The 15,123-nt window shown below is 38.0% G+C and overlaps 1 protein-coding gene across 2 annotated transcripts in view; it reads left to right on the forward strand.

Moving 5' to 3' along the window:
• Nucleotides 1-15,123, forward strand: part of LOC149312522 (solute carrier family 2, facilitated glucose transporter member 9-like) — a 51,936-nt gene that overhangs the window by 20,004 nt on the left and 16,809 nt on the right. For both annotated transcript variants that reach the window (XM_089524791.1, XM_089524790.1), the window contains exons 5-8: nucleotides 2,066-2,211; nucleotides 5,570-5,702; nucleotides 8,650-8,837; nucleotides 13,089-13,199. In XM_089524791.1, coding sequence (XP_089380917.1) covers nucleotides 2,066-2,211; nucleotides 5,570-5,702; nucleotides 8,650-8,837; nucleotides 13,089-13,199 — 578 coding nt within the window. The remainder of the gene's footprint in view (nucleotides 1-2,065; nucleotides 2,212-5,569; nucleotides 5,703-8,649; nucleotides 8,838-13,088; nucleotides 13,200-15,123) is intronic.

Below are 15,123 nucleotides of genomic sequence, written 5' to 3' on the forward strand. Positions count from 1 at the left end.
TGTTTTGGTTATATAAATATTTACACTCAGAGAATGATCTTTGTAAATGGATTGGATTTGAGAACTAAATATTTTTCACTTCTTTAATACAAACTCAGATAGTTATCTGCCATGACTATTTCTCAGCCAGTTGCTATTTTCTTTTAGGCCAGACAACAGAAAGGGTACTGGTAAATAGTCTTGGAGGGGAATCAGCCCTTTGCTGTGTATATTTGCTAGATAACATGGTGTTTAAACAGCAGAAGAAAACTGCAAGCATATCTGTAACAGATTTGCTTCACATGCATTATCTCAGTAAATACTGAGAATGACAGAACTATTGCACTATGGTTGTTGTTTGCCTTCAAATCGTTTCCAACTTATGTCAGCCCTAAGGCTTTCTGGGGCTGAGAGTGATTCACCCAAAGTCACTCTATGGGTTTCCATGGCTGAGTGGTGAGTTGAACCCTGATCTCCAGAGCTGTAATCCAATGCTCAAACCACTACACCATGTTAAATCATCCTTATTCCATATACAGTGAGTCCTTGGTATCTGCTGGTGGTTTGTTCCAGGATCCCCCTTGAATACCCTAAGCATCCATGGATGCGCAAGCCCTATTAAATACAATGGTGTAGTATAACTGTTTCTTTTATTTTAAAATCAAGGTTTCCTTTAGGAATCTTTTTTGTTGTCATTTAATAATTTCAAATCATGAATCCAAGGATAAATAATCTGTGCATATGGAAGGCTGGCTGTATAACTTTTCATTAAACTTGTCAAAGCTGCAAATAAATCCAAGCAATTTCAAAAACAGAAATTTAGGAATGGTCAGAGCAAAGGCATCATAAATAGTTCATCTATATGTCTCTGAAAAGCCAGTAAAGAATGAGCCACATGAACTTTTCAAGGGAGAGAAGTGTAAATTACTGGAACCATAGCCCAAAAGGCCTACTTGTTATAGAAGCTAAACTCACTTCCCCATATTAAAAAAAATGGACTTCAGTAGGTGGTCTTAAGTATCAGGAGGAAGAAGTAAATTCATATGAAAGAGATGTCTTCTGGCATTGTCAGGAGCTATGTAATTTAGGACTTTAAATGTTAAAAACATCTTGAATTGGACCCAGAAATAAATTTAGCAAGTATAGGTATTTTAAATGATAAAATTGACTGCACTGCATAAAACAATCAAGCAGCAGCATTTTGGGATGATTGAAGTTTCCGCACTGTCTTTAGTACCTTAATTAAATCAAGAAAGCATGAATGACAGATGCCAAGTCTTGACTGACCAGTAATGGGTGTAGATACTGTTTCCACATTTTAGAGTGTAAACATGTCAGACCTTTTCTTTCTAAAGTGCTATGTACATAGATGATGTTGCAGAAATAATAACAATAATAATTAAAAATAGACACTTGAGGTCATAGTTGATACTTGGGATTGCAGGAGCAGTGCAGGATGGGTTTAAAATCTAAGCCATTCAGAACATTGCAGTTTTCTCTAGGATAGGCATTTCCCCAACTATCTTGTTCACAGAGATTAAAAGAGCCCATTACTATCAACTTTTATCTTCTTTGGATTAAATTTAATTGTACCCACCCTTTCATTGATCTCAACCATATATTCAGAAGCATGATTTCTTTATATTTAGAATTTTGGAGGGGTATGAAGGAGGATAATGACTTGCAAAGATTGTTTGGTGAATTGTTGGCTGTTCTGCAACCAGTGGCTTTATGACTCACAACTCATAATTTTAATCAATATGTTATATCAATTTACTTATTATTCTCTGGGTCCCCACTTCCCAAACTTTGGTCATCCAGGTGTTTTGCACCTTAACTCTCAGAAGCCACAGCCAACTTGGCCAGGAGCCAGGAATTCTGGAAGCTGAAGTGCAAAATATCTAGAATACTAAAGTTTCAGAACTACTGCCCTAGGTAGTTCAGTTTTCATCCTGATAAGCTTTTAATGTTATCATTTGGACCATAGTCTAAATACTTCTACCCAAACTTTGCTAAATATTCATAAGGGATATTCATTATCTTTTATTTTACTAATAAGTTTTCCCCCTACTGTTTTCTTTCACAGGTGTAGCTCTGAGTGCCCTCCCAATGTATTTGAGTGAAATATCTCCTAAACAGATCCGTGGCTCCTTAGGCCAAATTACAGCAATCCTCATCTGTGTCGGTGTCTTCGCTGGACAGGTTTTGGGGCTACCTGAAATATTTGGAAAGGTTTGTCACATCTTGCATCCAACGTTTTTACATTTTTAAAAAGTTGTTTTAACTGTTGATTAAGTTAACTACAAAGTTATAAATCAGATATATTGCATATCAACTATTTGTTGTCTGCCTGCCTGCCTGCCTGCCTGCCTGCCTGCCTTCTTCTCTCCATCTAAAGTATAAATATGTATATCTGTCAAACATGAGATACAATCCATTGTGTAATTCTGCCACTAAGTGCCATTAAATGAATAAAAGTTGCAGAACTCCCAATCATTTTGATGGATTTTGTGCAGAGGGATTGCTTATTGCATATATGAAGGTATCTCTCGGACAAAATCTCAGACCCTTTTTTGTGTCCAAAACAGTATGGAATGGCTAAAATTGCTTTATTACTATTTTGTTGTTTCTCCTGCTTCTGTTGTATTAAATGCCAGGAGTGGTACACAGTCATGAAATAAATGGGTATAGTTCTGCATGTGGCACAATTAATTAAACAAAACAAAACAAAATATTTTTTTTAAGTGTCTTATGTTTTCCTGTCATGGCCACACTCCAAATGTGGGAAATATAGCTGTGTGCAAATGGCCTCTTGCTTCACCCTCTTTGTGGACAATGTAGTTTGGGGCAGTTAGAAAATCAGGGACCCAATTTTGCCAAATTTATCCAGAGGGAGAAAAATTTACATCATTTTTTTCAAAAATGAGGCTCATGGTTAGCAGTGACTGTAGCAGTTTTGTTTTTTTACCCTTAAGGTTTTTTGTGTTTGTTTCTTTGTTTTGTACTGCCCCTACAAGTGGAAGTAAGATCACCTGTTTTGGCAGTTTCCATTTCCATCCTCCACAGTGCCCTCTGGAAATGTCATTCTGGGACATTGTCCTAAAGGTGAGGAGGCAGCTCAAAGTGCTGAAAACATGTTGAAAAAATGTGCCGTAACTTACTACTACCAGGGAATTAAGAAAAAGAAAATTCTCCAAAAAAAGTTGTTCCCCCCCCTCCCCTAGAAATGTGTCTTCTGAGAAATTTTGGCTCAGCACCAGTTGTCATTTTTCAGGGTTCAGCACCTTTTGCAGGTTAAAAGGATCATTACAGATACATTTGTTCCCTACTGCAAAGCCTTACAACACAGACCCTTCCCTAGGCCCTTGAACAAGTATGAAGGCAGAAAGTGTTGTGTCCAAATATAGAAAAGAAGTAGACCTAGTGCTGTGCCAAAATTTGCCCTCCTTCTTACAAAACATTGTATTTCAATATGCAATTCCATTCTCCTGCCTCCTCTCCTGCCTCCTCCTCGGGAGAGGTGGGACAATATAAATAACCCCTATTATTTATTTATGTATTTATTTGGTTGAACTAATAATTCCATTACAAATTGACCAAAGATGCTGCATTTTATTTATTTATTTATTTTATTTCTATTACACATCTCTTAGCTGTCTTCTACCTTCAACACTTTCTGATTGCAAAGGTCTTGTGGGAGGATTTACCTTACAGCATCTTCCCTTGGATTTCAGTTGAGGTTTGGGAACCTATCAGCAGTCAGAGAGGCATAAGCATTAGCCCAGATATAGCTGAACACTCTTCTGCTAACCTGTCTTGAATGCGGACAGTATCATTGCTTATTTGCATTCTCATTTGCATTCTCTGCAGGAGATATATTTGTGCAGGACTCATCTATTAAATTAGGCAACATGTAACCTTTCATATGGAAATTTTTAAAGAAGTATGCAACTGAAGATATGAAGACAGAAGCCCACACGCAGTAGCCTTTTCCCATATACACATTAGTTTGTTCAATTGTAATTGTAACACTTGAGTATTGATATCATAATATCGCTGTATAATCAATCAGTCAAAACTCAGTTTGCATAAGACCTTCTGAAGAAAAGCAGATTTTTGTCTCAAAGTATTTTTATGTATATTCTTTGTGTGTGTCCTTAGATGTGACAGAGATACTGCAAGCCTTTGTGCAACGCAAAGCCCTGAATCTGTTTGTCTAGCTAGATAATGCTTTAGCAGTCTGAAACAACTGTCCAGTTGGAAAGTAGAGGCACTAGATACAGAAAATTTCAAAGTGTAGCTAAGTTCAATTTTATGGCCACATGATGGCATCATTACTCTGAACAGATGTATTTAATACCTTCACCTTTCTATCATTCCTTCGTATCTCTCTGTACATCTTTCTTTCTTTGTTTAGTCCAGTATTGATTTGTATCTATCTATCTATCTATCTATCCACACACACACACACACACATTAAATAGTGTCTGCATGGAATTGGAAATGTACAATATGAAGTAGCTCAGGGTTGTGTGGGGCCCTAGGCTAACATTTAATATTTGGGTCACAGTAGTTCAAAAACCAAAAATAGTCTTCTGAACACAAATTCCTGCTGCAAGGAAAGACTGTCATTCTGAAGCCATGCATGAAATCAACTTACCCCAGATCTATCACAAAAGAATGACTTTTTAAGAGGCAAGTTGAGGTACCTATTGGAACTCACAGCAGCAATAAAATAATACAGGTAATACAAATGGTACAAAATATTAATACGAACAATAAAACACTAAACTTTCTTTTGTCTGTGCTGACTCTGCTGACACCATTCAATTTGATTTGTTCTAACATTACAAGAGAAGGAGAAAAAAATGTCCCTACAATCACTCCACATTCTTGCTCCCTGCTCTTTTTCTTGAAACTAAAACATCCAAATAAGCTCACGTTACTTTAGCCTCTTGATCCTTTGCTTTCTCTTTTATGTACCTGCTGCAGCCCCATATTCTGAGAATCTTGCAGATCTTATTGGTGCAGTGGTCTCTCTAACAATGCTTAGGAAAAGTATTCCACACCATAGCAGTTGTTCATAGCTGCTGTGGCTAGTTCATCCCATGGAGCCAGCCTTCCAGTTATAACTCTCTCCATACTTATCAAGACTGATCCTTATTTGAGAAACACCTTCTGCCACTGGGTATAACTTGGTATAACTTCCCAGAGCTTATGCTCCGCTGTCTTACTCTTCAGAAATGGGGTATCATCTCTACCCCATGAAGCTGCAGAATAGGATTTATGGATGTCTAACATCACAGCCTTTAAAAAAAACAAGTCCTAGACAGAATCTCACCAATCTGTCTCTATGTATGGCTACCTTATACTAAATAGTGAACCAGGTCCACTATGACTGACATTGTCTTTCTAAGGCCTCAAGTCCTTCCTTTTAAAAGAAAAAAACACACATGGAGATTCACAGAAAATGAATCTTCAGCATGTGAAGCAAATGCTGTGCCACTGAGCTATTGATCTTCTCTGTGTTTCTGTTTGTTTATTCATTTTGTTGCACTTGTATTAAGACTGTGCCCTGACTATCTTTCAGGAATCCCTGTGGCCCTACTTATTTGGAATGATTATTGTTCCATCAGTCCTCCAGATTGGGATCTTGCCCTTTCTTCCAGAAAGCCCTCGCTTTCTTTTGCTTGAAAAACATGACACAAAAGCAGCAGAGAAAGGTACTCCGCTATCATTTTTCATCATGATTGTATTTTCATTTCATTTCATATTTCATGAAGCTTAAAAAATAAGGATATTGGTGAAGGTACAAACGTGCCTTTGTTTTGCAGCATTTTTTAATGCCAGGAGTGCAGGATATAAAAATTACATAATCAAACAAAAACTATCAGCAGTGATGACCAGCATCACACTTCATGCAGTTCTCTCTCTGTTGTAAGGTATCCTATTAACTATTTTGTGTGTGCATGAGTATGTAAGCACATGGATGTGTGTGTGTGTGTGTGTACTTTTTTGGAACTCCATTCAATTTTTAGTGGATCAGACTTCTCAAAATCTGTTTCTATCATGCTGATATGCTTCATTCCAAACTAAACAGTGAAGGTGGTTAGGCTGCCCCACACAAACTCACTATCTTCTGTTTCAGGGTCAGAATGATATGGCAAAGCCAGTGTTGAAGATTGCTGGAAGTTACAGTTAAAGGACATGTGGACATCTGCATGGTTTCTACCCTGTTCTTTATACATACCCATATGTGAATCTAGTAGTGAGATAATCTGCCATTAGAAAGAAGGGAGATGTTTGCCTCATGGAAGTTTCTGAAGTAAATTTGCTGGATACCTGAACTTGCATGCTTCAGTGGCTCATCATCTGTGCATTTAGCATGGCAAGTAAAAGGTTGACCTGAAAGGGCTAAGACACTCATACAGGGAGAACATCCAGGCATGTGTACAACATGTTTTTCACATAATGTGCTGAAAATGTAGATATTGAGGGGATGAGTGCAACAAGACTAATAATTATTATTATCATTATTATTTATACCCCTCTCTTCAGCCAAGGCTATCAGAGCAGCTTACAATTTGTTAATTAGACATTTCTCTGCTCTCAGGCTTACAATCTAAAAAAAGACGAGACACAAAAAAGAGAAAGGAATGGCAGTAGGGAAGGGGAAAAGTCCAGCAGATCTGCTCTCCCTCGGAGGCCTGTTGGAGCTGGCTTGTCTTTCTCTCCTTCAAGGAGGGCTCTTCTTCTTTTCAGGCAAAGCCTGATGGAGCTGGCTTGCCTTTCTCTCCTTCAAGATGGTGGATAGAAGGAAGGCTCTTTTTTTCAGGCAAGGCCATGGTCCACACATACTGTTCAGAGTATGAAACATTCTCAGGTTCATTCTCTGGAAATTGCATATTGATTTTCCAGACTAACGCAGCTATGTCTTTGAATTTAAGTTCTTCATAGGGCATGGTTTCTAGGCCCTTCACCATTTTAGTTGTCCATTTGAAATGTAGTGCTGGAGGAGACTTCGATGTATACTGTGGACTGCCAAAAAAACAAACAAACATATACTGTATATACTTATGTATAAGTCAAGAAATTTTAATCAAAAAATTGACCCAAAAAACTTGAGTTGACTTATCTATGGGTCACTGTAGGTAATTTAACTGTTATTTTAAAAAAAGGAACCATTCCCTGGTGAAAGGCAAGAGTGTCATCTGTCCTAGAAGCACTTCCCCCCCCCCCCCCCTCTATTCTCTCATCCAGCCATCCTTTAGTCTGGCCACAGTTATACCAGCCAGAATTTTCTCTTTGGCATTGTTCTCCTTTCCTTCATCCTTTAGATCCTTTGTTACATGCTCTTACATTGTACTCGCGACCTATCCATGGGTCACATCAAAATCCATCATTTTGGCCCCAAAATCTGCCATCAACTTATACATGAGGTTGACTTATAGTCAAGTAAATGTGTCTTGAGGGCAAATCAAGCCTGCGCTTTCACTAGCAAGTAAAAGGACTAAGCTGAAGATATCTTATTTTTAACATATCATAAGATGACATGGCATAAGAACAGGTTAGTAGAGATCTAATCTGATTGGTAAGGATATAAAACTAGCCCAGAAGAACAGTAGACTGACCAAATGTCAGCCTCCCACATATAAAGACAGCTGTCCATGACAGCTTTAATGTCAATAACACCATTTCTGGCTAGTAATTATCTCTTTCCTAGATAAATGTGCATATAGCAATACCTGAGTGTTTATCCACAGATGAGCATTTAATGTTCTTCTGTGGTTTAAATATAAAAATGCCTGCTAGAGAAGTGCCGAAGATATTTCCTCTATTGTTAACTGTAGAGATGACTACTGGGAAAAAGCAGATGGAATATGTGCTTGGATACCGTCATAGTAAGATTAACATTGCCTTGGAATGTAATGTGCCTAGATGGAGAGTATATGTTTATCTATCTATGGCCCAGGACACACCGCCCCAAAAGAGCGGCCTCCCAGCGGCTTATGTTCATCTGCAGCCCCCAAACGGTGCACTGTCACTGCAGAAGAAAAAGAACCCAGTATTTCCAGGTTCTTTTTTGGGTGCTGCAATGGCGTTGCAAGTGCGCCACTGGCACACTAGCAATGTAAGTGACATGCAGCACCATGCAGACACTGCACAGCACTTATGTCACAATGACGGCACCCATATGGATGGGACGCCACCATTATTACGCCGCCACTGCATACTAGGGTTAGGGACCATGCAGTTGCCGCGTGGTCCCTAGCCCTAGTATCAATGTTGGCATGCCACTTGTTGGCGGTGTGTACCAGACCTATGCCTGCAAAGAATAAAATAGCTTTAAAATGTTGCGAGAGCCTGCTCATTCTCCCATGTGAATAATCTATGATTCCAATACTTAAATGCTTAGTGTTGGTGATAACAGTGCCTGTTTGGATTTTTTTGTGGCTCATGACTTGAAAGCCCAGTCAACCACATGTCTTCCACACAGATACAGATTAGCTGACAAATGACAAAGAACCTGAGACTAAAGAGATAGAGGTGGGAAACTATGTCTATTTCAGTTTCTTGCATATTAAATAGAGATTTGATATAACTAATGCCAATTTATGCCAACAGTAACTATTTGCATTATAAACAAATGTATCAATTCTGTTTTTACAGCATTTCAGACCTTCCTTGGGAAATCTGATGTGTCATATGAAATAGAAGAAGTTCTGGAAGAAAGTCGAGTGCAGAGAAACATCCAAGTAGCTTCAATATTTCAGCTGTTATGTGATGGGAGTAAGCGATGGCAGATACTAACTGTAGTTGTAACCATGGCCTGCTACCAGCTCTGTGGCCTCAATGCTGTAAGTAATCATATTACTGAGGTGATGAACTTTTCAATAATTATGATACATATCTCTTAGAGAAGATTTGCTCTAATGTTTGTAGAACTTGAGAATATTTTAAAAATATTTTTGATGATAACTCATCTGAGGTTAAAGGTAGATATGATATTAATCATATGGCTTGCTCCTGAATACCACAGACAAAACATTTATCCCATGCAAATAGCAGGTTTGAGATCTGCAATCTCTTCCAGGACTGTAGCAGGTGGTAAAAGATACCGAACCACCCATGCCAAGGTCTTAATATCAATATGGCTCCCTCTCCTGGCTGTTTCCGAAAGGAAAATGATACACTCATGGGCAAACCATGTAATTAATGCCATTATAATAGAAAGATTTTAGGGGGGAAAATAATGTTTTATTGTTCTGACCATCCACCAAATTACACCTCTTCCCCTGAAATTGGGGTGTTGCTTTGGATGGTGCTAGATTCAGCACAGTCATTGCTGTACAACTTCTCAGCAACATCAGCCTCCCTTTCACACATCCAGTTTGGGCAGACTGACAGTTGGAATGGCTCCCTACAGTAGCGTCTTCTAGCTCAGTGCTTCTACACTCCAAAAGGCATGTATTGAAGATTATTTTGAATAATGGAGCTCTATTGGAATAGCAGAACCAATGCAAGATACAGAAACTAGGCTGCCAGCTGATTCAGATAAAATATGATCGTCATTAACAAACTACACCGATGACTGTAGGCTAATTGTACTGAGGGCCACATTCAGTACTGTAGATCCTTATAGCAATAGGCTAATATGTTTACTAACTGATCTTTTTCAGCCAATATGTTTTATCAACTATAGGTGAGGTCCAAAATAATATGATTATGCCACTTTGGTACATGGGGTAGTCATTTATATGCTGTGGTGCCTATATAGCTTTGGCTTTTATTTGGAGAATCTAAGGAACTGGGAGCAGTACAGGATAGGCTGGCAAGCTTGGCATTGCCATAGCCAGGTTCTGGTCCTGCAACTTTCATTTTTGTTAAAAAAAAATAATTTCTACATAACTAGGGTCCTCAGAGTTGCTTAAAACTATTTTTAAAATATAGTAAAATAAAAATTAAACAACCAACTAAACAACAACTCTAACAGGTGTACCAGCATGTAATTAAACAAAATATTTCAAAGCTGCAGAGAAAGAATGCAATATGAAAGTAAACTGGAATGCACTCTTAAAAATACATTGTCATTCTCTATGTTTTTACTCTCTATCCAAAAATGTTCAAAGAGGAGAAGAGCCAAACCTCCACTATATGGTCATTGCTGATGAGAAGTACAAGGTAGCTAGCTGTAAAGGGGCTTCTCTTGATGACCTCAGTTTCTGGGTAATTTTATATGGTGCAAGATCATTGTTCATTGAATTTGGTCTCAAATTATATATATGTATACAGTGTGTGTGTGTGTGTGTGTGTGTGTGTGTCTTTTAGCCAGGAGTTCTATGAACTGCTGATGTCCATGCTGTTGCTCAGTGGTGAGCACTGGTCAGTTAGCCAGTATGCTCTACTTTGTTGCAGTATAAAAGTTCCCTTTACTGTGACTACATTGACAAGGTAGACCCAGTTGTGGTGGAAATATTCCTTGTTGAAATAAAAAACTATAGAAAGATGGAGTCACCTTTGTCAGCCAGAGAGATGGTTTTTGAAATAAAGGCTTGGAGTTTAGAAAAACTAGAGCAAAGGAATAACGAGTGCATCTTGACCTGGATGAAAGCTGGCACCAGTAAAAAGACATAACATAAACTACTGAGATAAGGACATTCAGAAGCAAGGTTAGGAGGAAAGCCACTGAATTCCTACAGGAGGGGGTAAGGAGTGATGATGCAGTTTTAATGTATGCATGTATTTCTGTTCTGATTGTAAGAATTCTGTATGTTTAAATTGTAATTAGCCAATCAGGTGTATTGAAGAAGCTTCTTTGTCTTGAATAATATAAAAAGAGCCATTTTGTCTTGTTCGGGGTCTCAGCTTTTGGAACTTGAATTCCACTGAGTTCATTGTTTTCCTTTGTCGACAATTGGAAATAAACTTATGGATTTTCAATTACTAGGTCCTCTTGCCAATCCTATTGCTCTGCCAATCCTAGAAATTTAAGTTTCCTGACATTTCTGTTACAAGTACACAACATTTGCTCAGTTTGTGCAACCTGGATAAACTGGGACATTTACTATACACTTCAAAATATGCAAAACACACTCTTTTCTCATTGAGATTGGCATCTATCTAGGAAATTACAATAACTGAAACACCCTGAATGGATCCACTTCACTTCTGAATAAGATGTCTGAGCTGATGGTATGGCTACATCCAATTAAGGCATAACTTGAAAATCAGTTGGTATGATGGATGCAGTTATATTTAAAAAGGAAAACATGCCCCTTCCAAAGCATTTCATTATTGCTTGCCAAGGACAAATAGTAGCATTTCCAGCATCACTGTAAGAGTTAATTAGATGCTACTGATAAACTTTCAATGTTTCCTGAGAATAAGATGAAAAATAAATAGTGTTGTAGCTTCAGTAAGCCTAAAAAGACATCCCACAAAGAGTATAGCTTTCCGCTAACTGCTGGATTTCAGTACTAATGACAGTCTTCTTCTGTTCCTTGTTGCAGATATTTTGCTGAAAAAAGACATGGAATTATCTTGTCACCTACTCTTTTTAGAAGAGCTCTACTTATAATTATACTTCACAAGTGATAGGGAAATGGCATACACAGTGAAATAAACTAGTTTCTGCTAAGTTCTGTGCTTGAGAAACTGGCTTTTAGTAAAAGAAGAAGAAGAAGAATAGAAATGGAATAATTTTAATTAATTGTAGGACATATCCATCACATAAAAGGCCAGTATGTACACAACACTGATATCTTGTGGTCTGTGTGTTGTCCAATTAAAACCAGTAAAAAAATACAAAGAAATTCCAAGAAATCAATGGTTCTGAGCAAACAGATATCAGAGATGTTTTTTAAAAAAACTGATAAAAACAAACACCAGCTTAGAGAAAACACCCTTCTCATATTGTAAAACACATCCAAAGAGACTGACAACCAAACTTCCTTCCCTTTATTCTCCCAACTCCTGTGCTTCCCTAACCCTGTTTTGGAGTCCACTTCTCTCCCTAGCCCCACATCCCAGCAGGCTTCCTCCAAGCCCCTTGTGTCCATTACTCCATGGTTCCCTCTCCCAATTTTCCAGATAGAAGCTTGTTACCTTTTTATGAGCAGCCTGGGGAGCTTTCAAGCCAAATTTCCCACATACTTTGTAATACTTAAGAGTTCCTTCAGAGTGTACATTGAAAATAGTGATGGCATCAACTAGAGGCTCTCATGGGATATTCAGATGTTGTTCATAATCTCACTCACACATTCCGGTTTTGTTGTTCATGCTATTTTTTTTTTAATTGAAACCACATCTATACACATCTCTGTGAGTTTGAATAAAGATAGAGTCAATGATGCAGATGTATTCAAAATACATCCAAGGCATGCAGAGCTTCATCCCAGTTTCTCCTAGGTCTGTTTGCATCAGTTATTCACCCAGCTGACAATTTTAGGAATGCTCAGGAAAAAAACCAAGATTGATTGTCCCAGGTTAAGAGGGGGTTTTGGCAGCTCGGAGCATGTAAATAACAAAGTTTCAACTCACATTTTACTGGGATTATTTTCACCAACTGAATAAAACCTCAGTTTGGATGAAACACAGCCACTTGGAAGAAAAATTAGTTTTAAAAACATTAGAATGGAAGAGGTAGATGACTTAGCAAACACCAGAGGGAGTGCCCAGGGATGAACCGGAGCTCACAGGAACCACACTGACTCCTGGTGCAAAACTATTATCTGGGCATATATACTGATGCAGTTTTATTTCTTTTGATTCCTTAGTAATTCAGTTATTTATACAAAAGATATAATTAGAATTTTTAACCAGGTATTAAAGCAGTTATGGATTTTAAACCTGATTTATTGAAGTACTCTGTCCAAAGTAATTGGAGCATAGGATTGCTGTCTTAAGTGTCACTGACATTTATTCACGCATAAGGATGTGTCAGCTTGGATTGGATTGTGGCCCAAGAGCTAGATCCTCAACAAAATAACTTACATCCCTTGGCCAGCCCATCATTACTCAGGCATCAAATATATGTAGATGTAAATTTTAATTAGTTGCTGGAAGATCTTTTTTGAAATCAAGTAATTGGAAATGGCTTCTTGTTACAGATTTGGTTCTACACAAATGATATCTTCAAAGGTGCTGGACTAAGTGCAGAAATGATCCCTTATGTTACCTTAAGCACAGGAGCTGTTGAGATTTTGGCTGCTGTTTCCTCAGTAAGTACAATAAGTTTTGTATCCACTGTGCGACCAAAGAAATAATCCAAAATCCAGGACATGATCTATTTCCGTCCCCTTTGGGTTTGATATGATATTCTTAGATAGCATGCAGAGGGAACAGCTACATTTTATACACTGGCTTAGCTATTCTTAGAGCTTTCCTTTGTCCCTTAGTTGTATTCTTTGTATCTTAGTTGATGTTACCACACAAGTAAAGAAAATCACGGTTATCTTTGATAGAGAGGCAGGATACAAATAAAAAATATTTTATTATTATTATATTCCATAACATAGTAAGCCTCAATCAAGAAAATAGCTGGCTTTCACTAGTAACAACTAGTTTCCTTTAAAATGCATATGTAACATTATTAAGTACATTTGAGACCCATTTATTTTATTTGAAGTGGAAAAGATGCTGAACTATATCCCACTGAAACGAATGGCACTGCACTGAACAGATTGAGACTTACTTCCAAGAAAACATGCATAACATGCATAGTCTTGCATTGTAAAAGTGCAGGATCATGCCAGTAGACACACAGATTACGAAATGTACATAATCAAACAAAACCACCCTCATTACTGCTTTTTCTGTCCAAGAAAGAAAAAGAGCCTAACTTCACACCTTTGAACTCAGTAGTACAATTTTTGAGTAAAACTGTTTTACTCAAACAGTCTTGAAAAATATAATACTTGCTACCAATAAATTGTAAAATTGGTAAAAGTGAAGAAGGCTGGGCAAAGCAAAAACTGAAATTGATTCCACTGATTGCATCAGTTTGTTAATTCTGTCCAAGCAGACAATTCTGCTGCTTTGTCATCTTTGCTTTCATACATGGCTCTGTCAGAAGACAAGTTCCCATAGCAGCAAAGCAGAAAATGAAATGTAAGGTCATAAACAATAACAGAGAGACAGAATACAGAGGCTACACAGATTAACTCCATTTTTGATAAGTAATAGCTTAATAGCAAAAAATGAGCTGGGATATCACTGGTTCAAATGTAATAGGCACCTTTAGGCAAACCATTGTTTTCCCAGCCTTACTTCTGCTGTTTGTAAGAGGCAGAAGATGATAATACTGTCCTGAATTACAGAGCTATAGGAATGGTGACTATGATTCTGGCTGTATCTACACTGCAGAAATATTGCAGTTTGACTCCACTTTAACTGCATGTATATAGAACTTATAGTCACCCACATTGAAGCATCTAAATGTGAATATCAGTGAACCTTACTAAGCATATTCATTCAGTTGAAAGAAGTACAACAAAATGTTAAGCTTGAAAATATAAGTCCCCAGTAGGAAATTACTGATGTATCTAAGAGAATCAAGAGTGCTGTACTCCTGCTTAGTACAACTGAAGTTTGGAATTCCCTATCACAGAACTTTGGCAGCTCATGGGGCTTTCTTGAATAAAGGACAAGTGTTGCAACATAAGATGTCTTGTTCAGCTTGGATCATAATCTAAAACAGTGAAGACCCTCACCTTCTTGCCTCATAGCCTTGTGGTATCTGCCTTAACAGTAATGGTGGTAGAGGAAATGAACATTTGTGGAGCCAAGTGGCTTCCTTTTCGGTGTCAGAGTTTGGAATCTCACAGGAATAGGGGTGGGTTTTTTTTGGGGGGGGGGCGGGTTGGACTATGAGGCTGTGTTCTAGAACAGTTTTGTCCTGATGTTTCACCAGCAAGTGTTGGCTGGCATCTTCAGAGAATGCTGGCATGGAAGAGAGTGAGGTATATATACTGTTGGTTGAGGGGAAGTGATTTACATGTTAATCTGTGTATTGTCCTGGTTTTGAATGCCAAGGCCTCAGGGTGTCTATTTAATTAATGCTCCATTGTCTGCTGAGAAAACCCACTGACCCTGGGTGGTTTTCGTAAGCATTTGCTGGATCTTGATTTTGCTGGTTTTCAGGAC

The sequence above is a fragment of the Sceloporus occidentalis genome, unplaced genomic scaffold, assembly GCF_023333645.1.
Source record: "Sceloporus occidentalis isolate IW3139 unplaced genomic scaffold, rSceOcc1.0.p SCAF_5, whole genome shotgun sequence".
Taxonomy (NCBI): domain Eukaryota; kingdom Metazoa; phylum Chordata; class Lepidosauria; order Squamata; family Phrynosomatidae; genus Sceloporus; species Sceloporus occidentalis.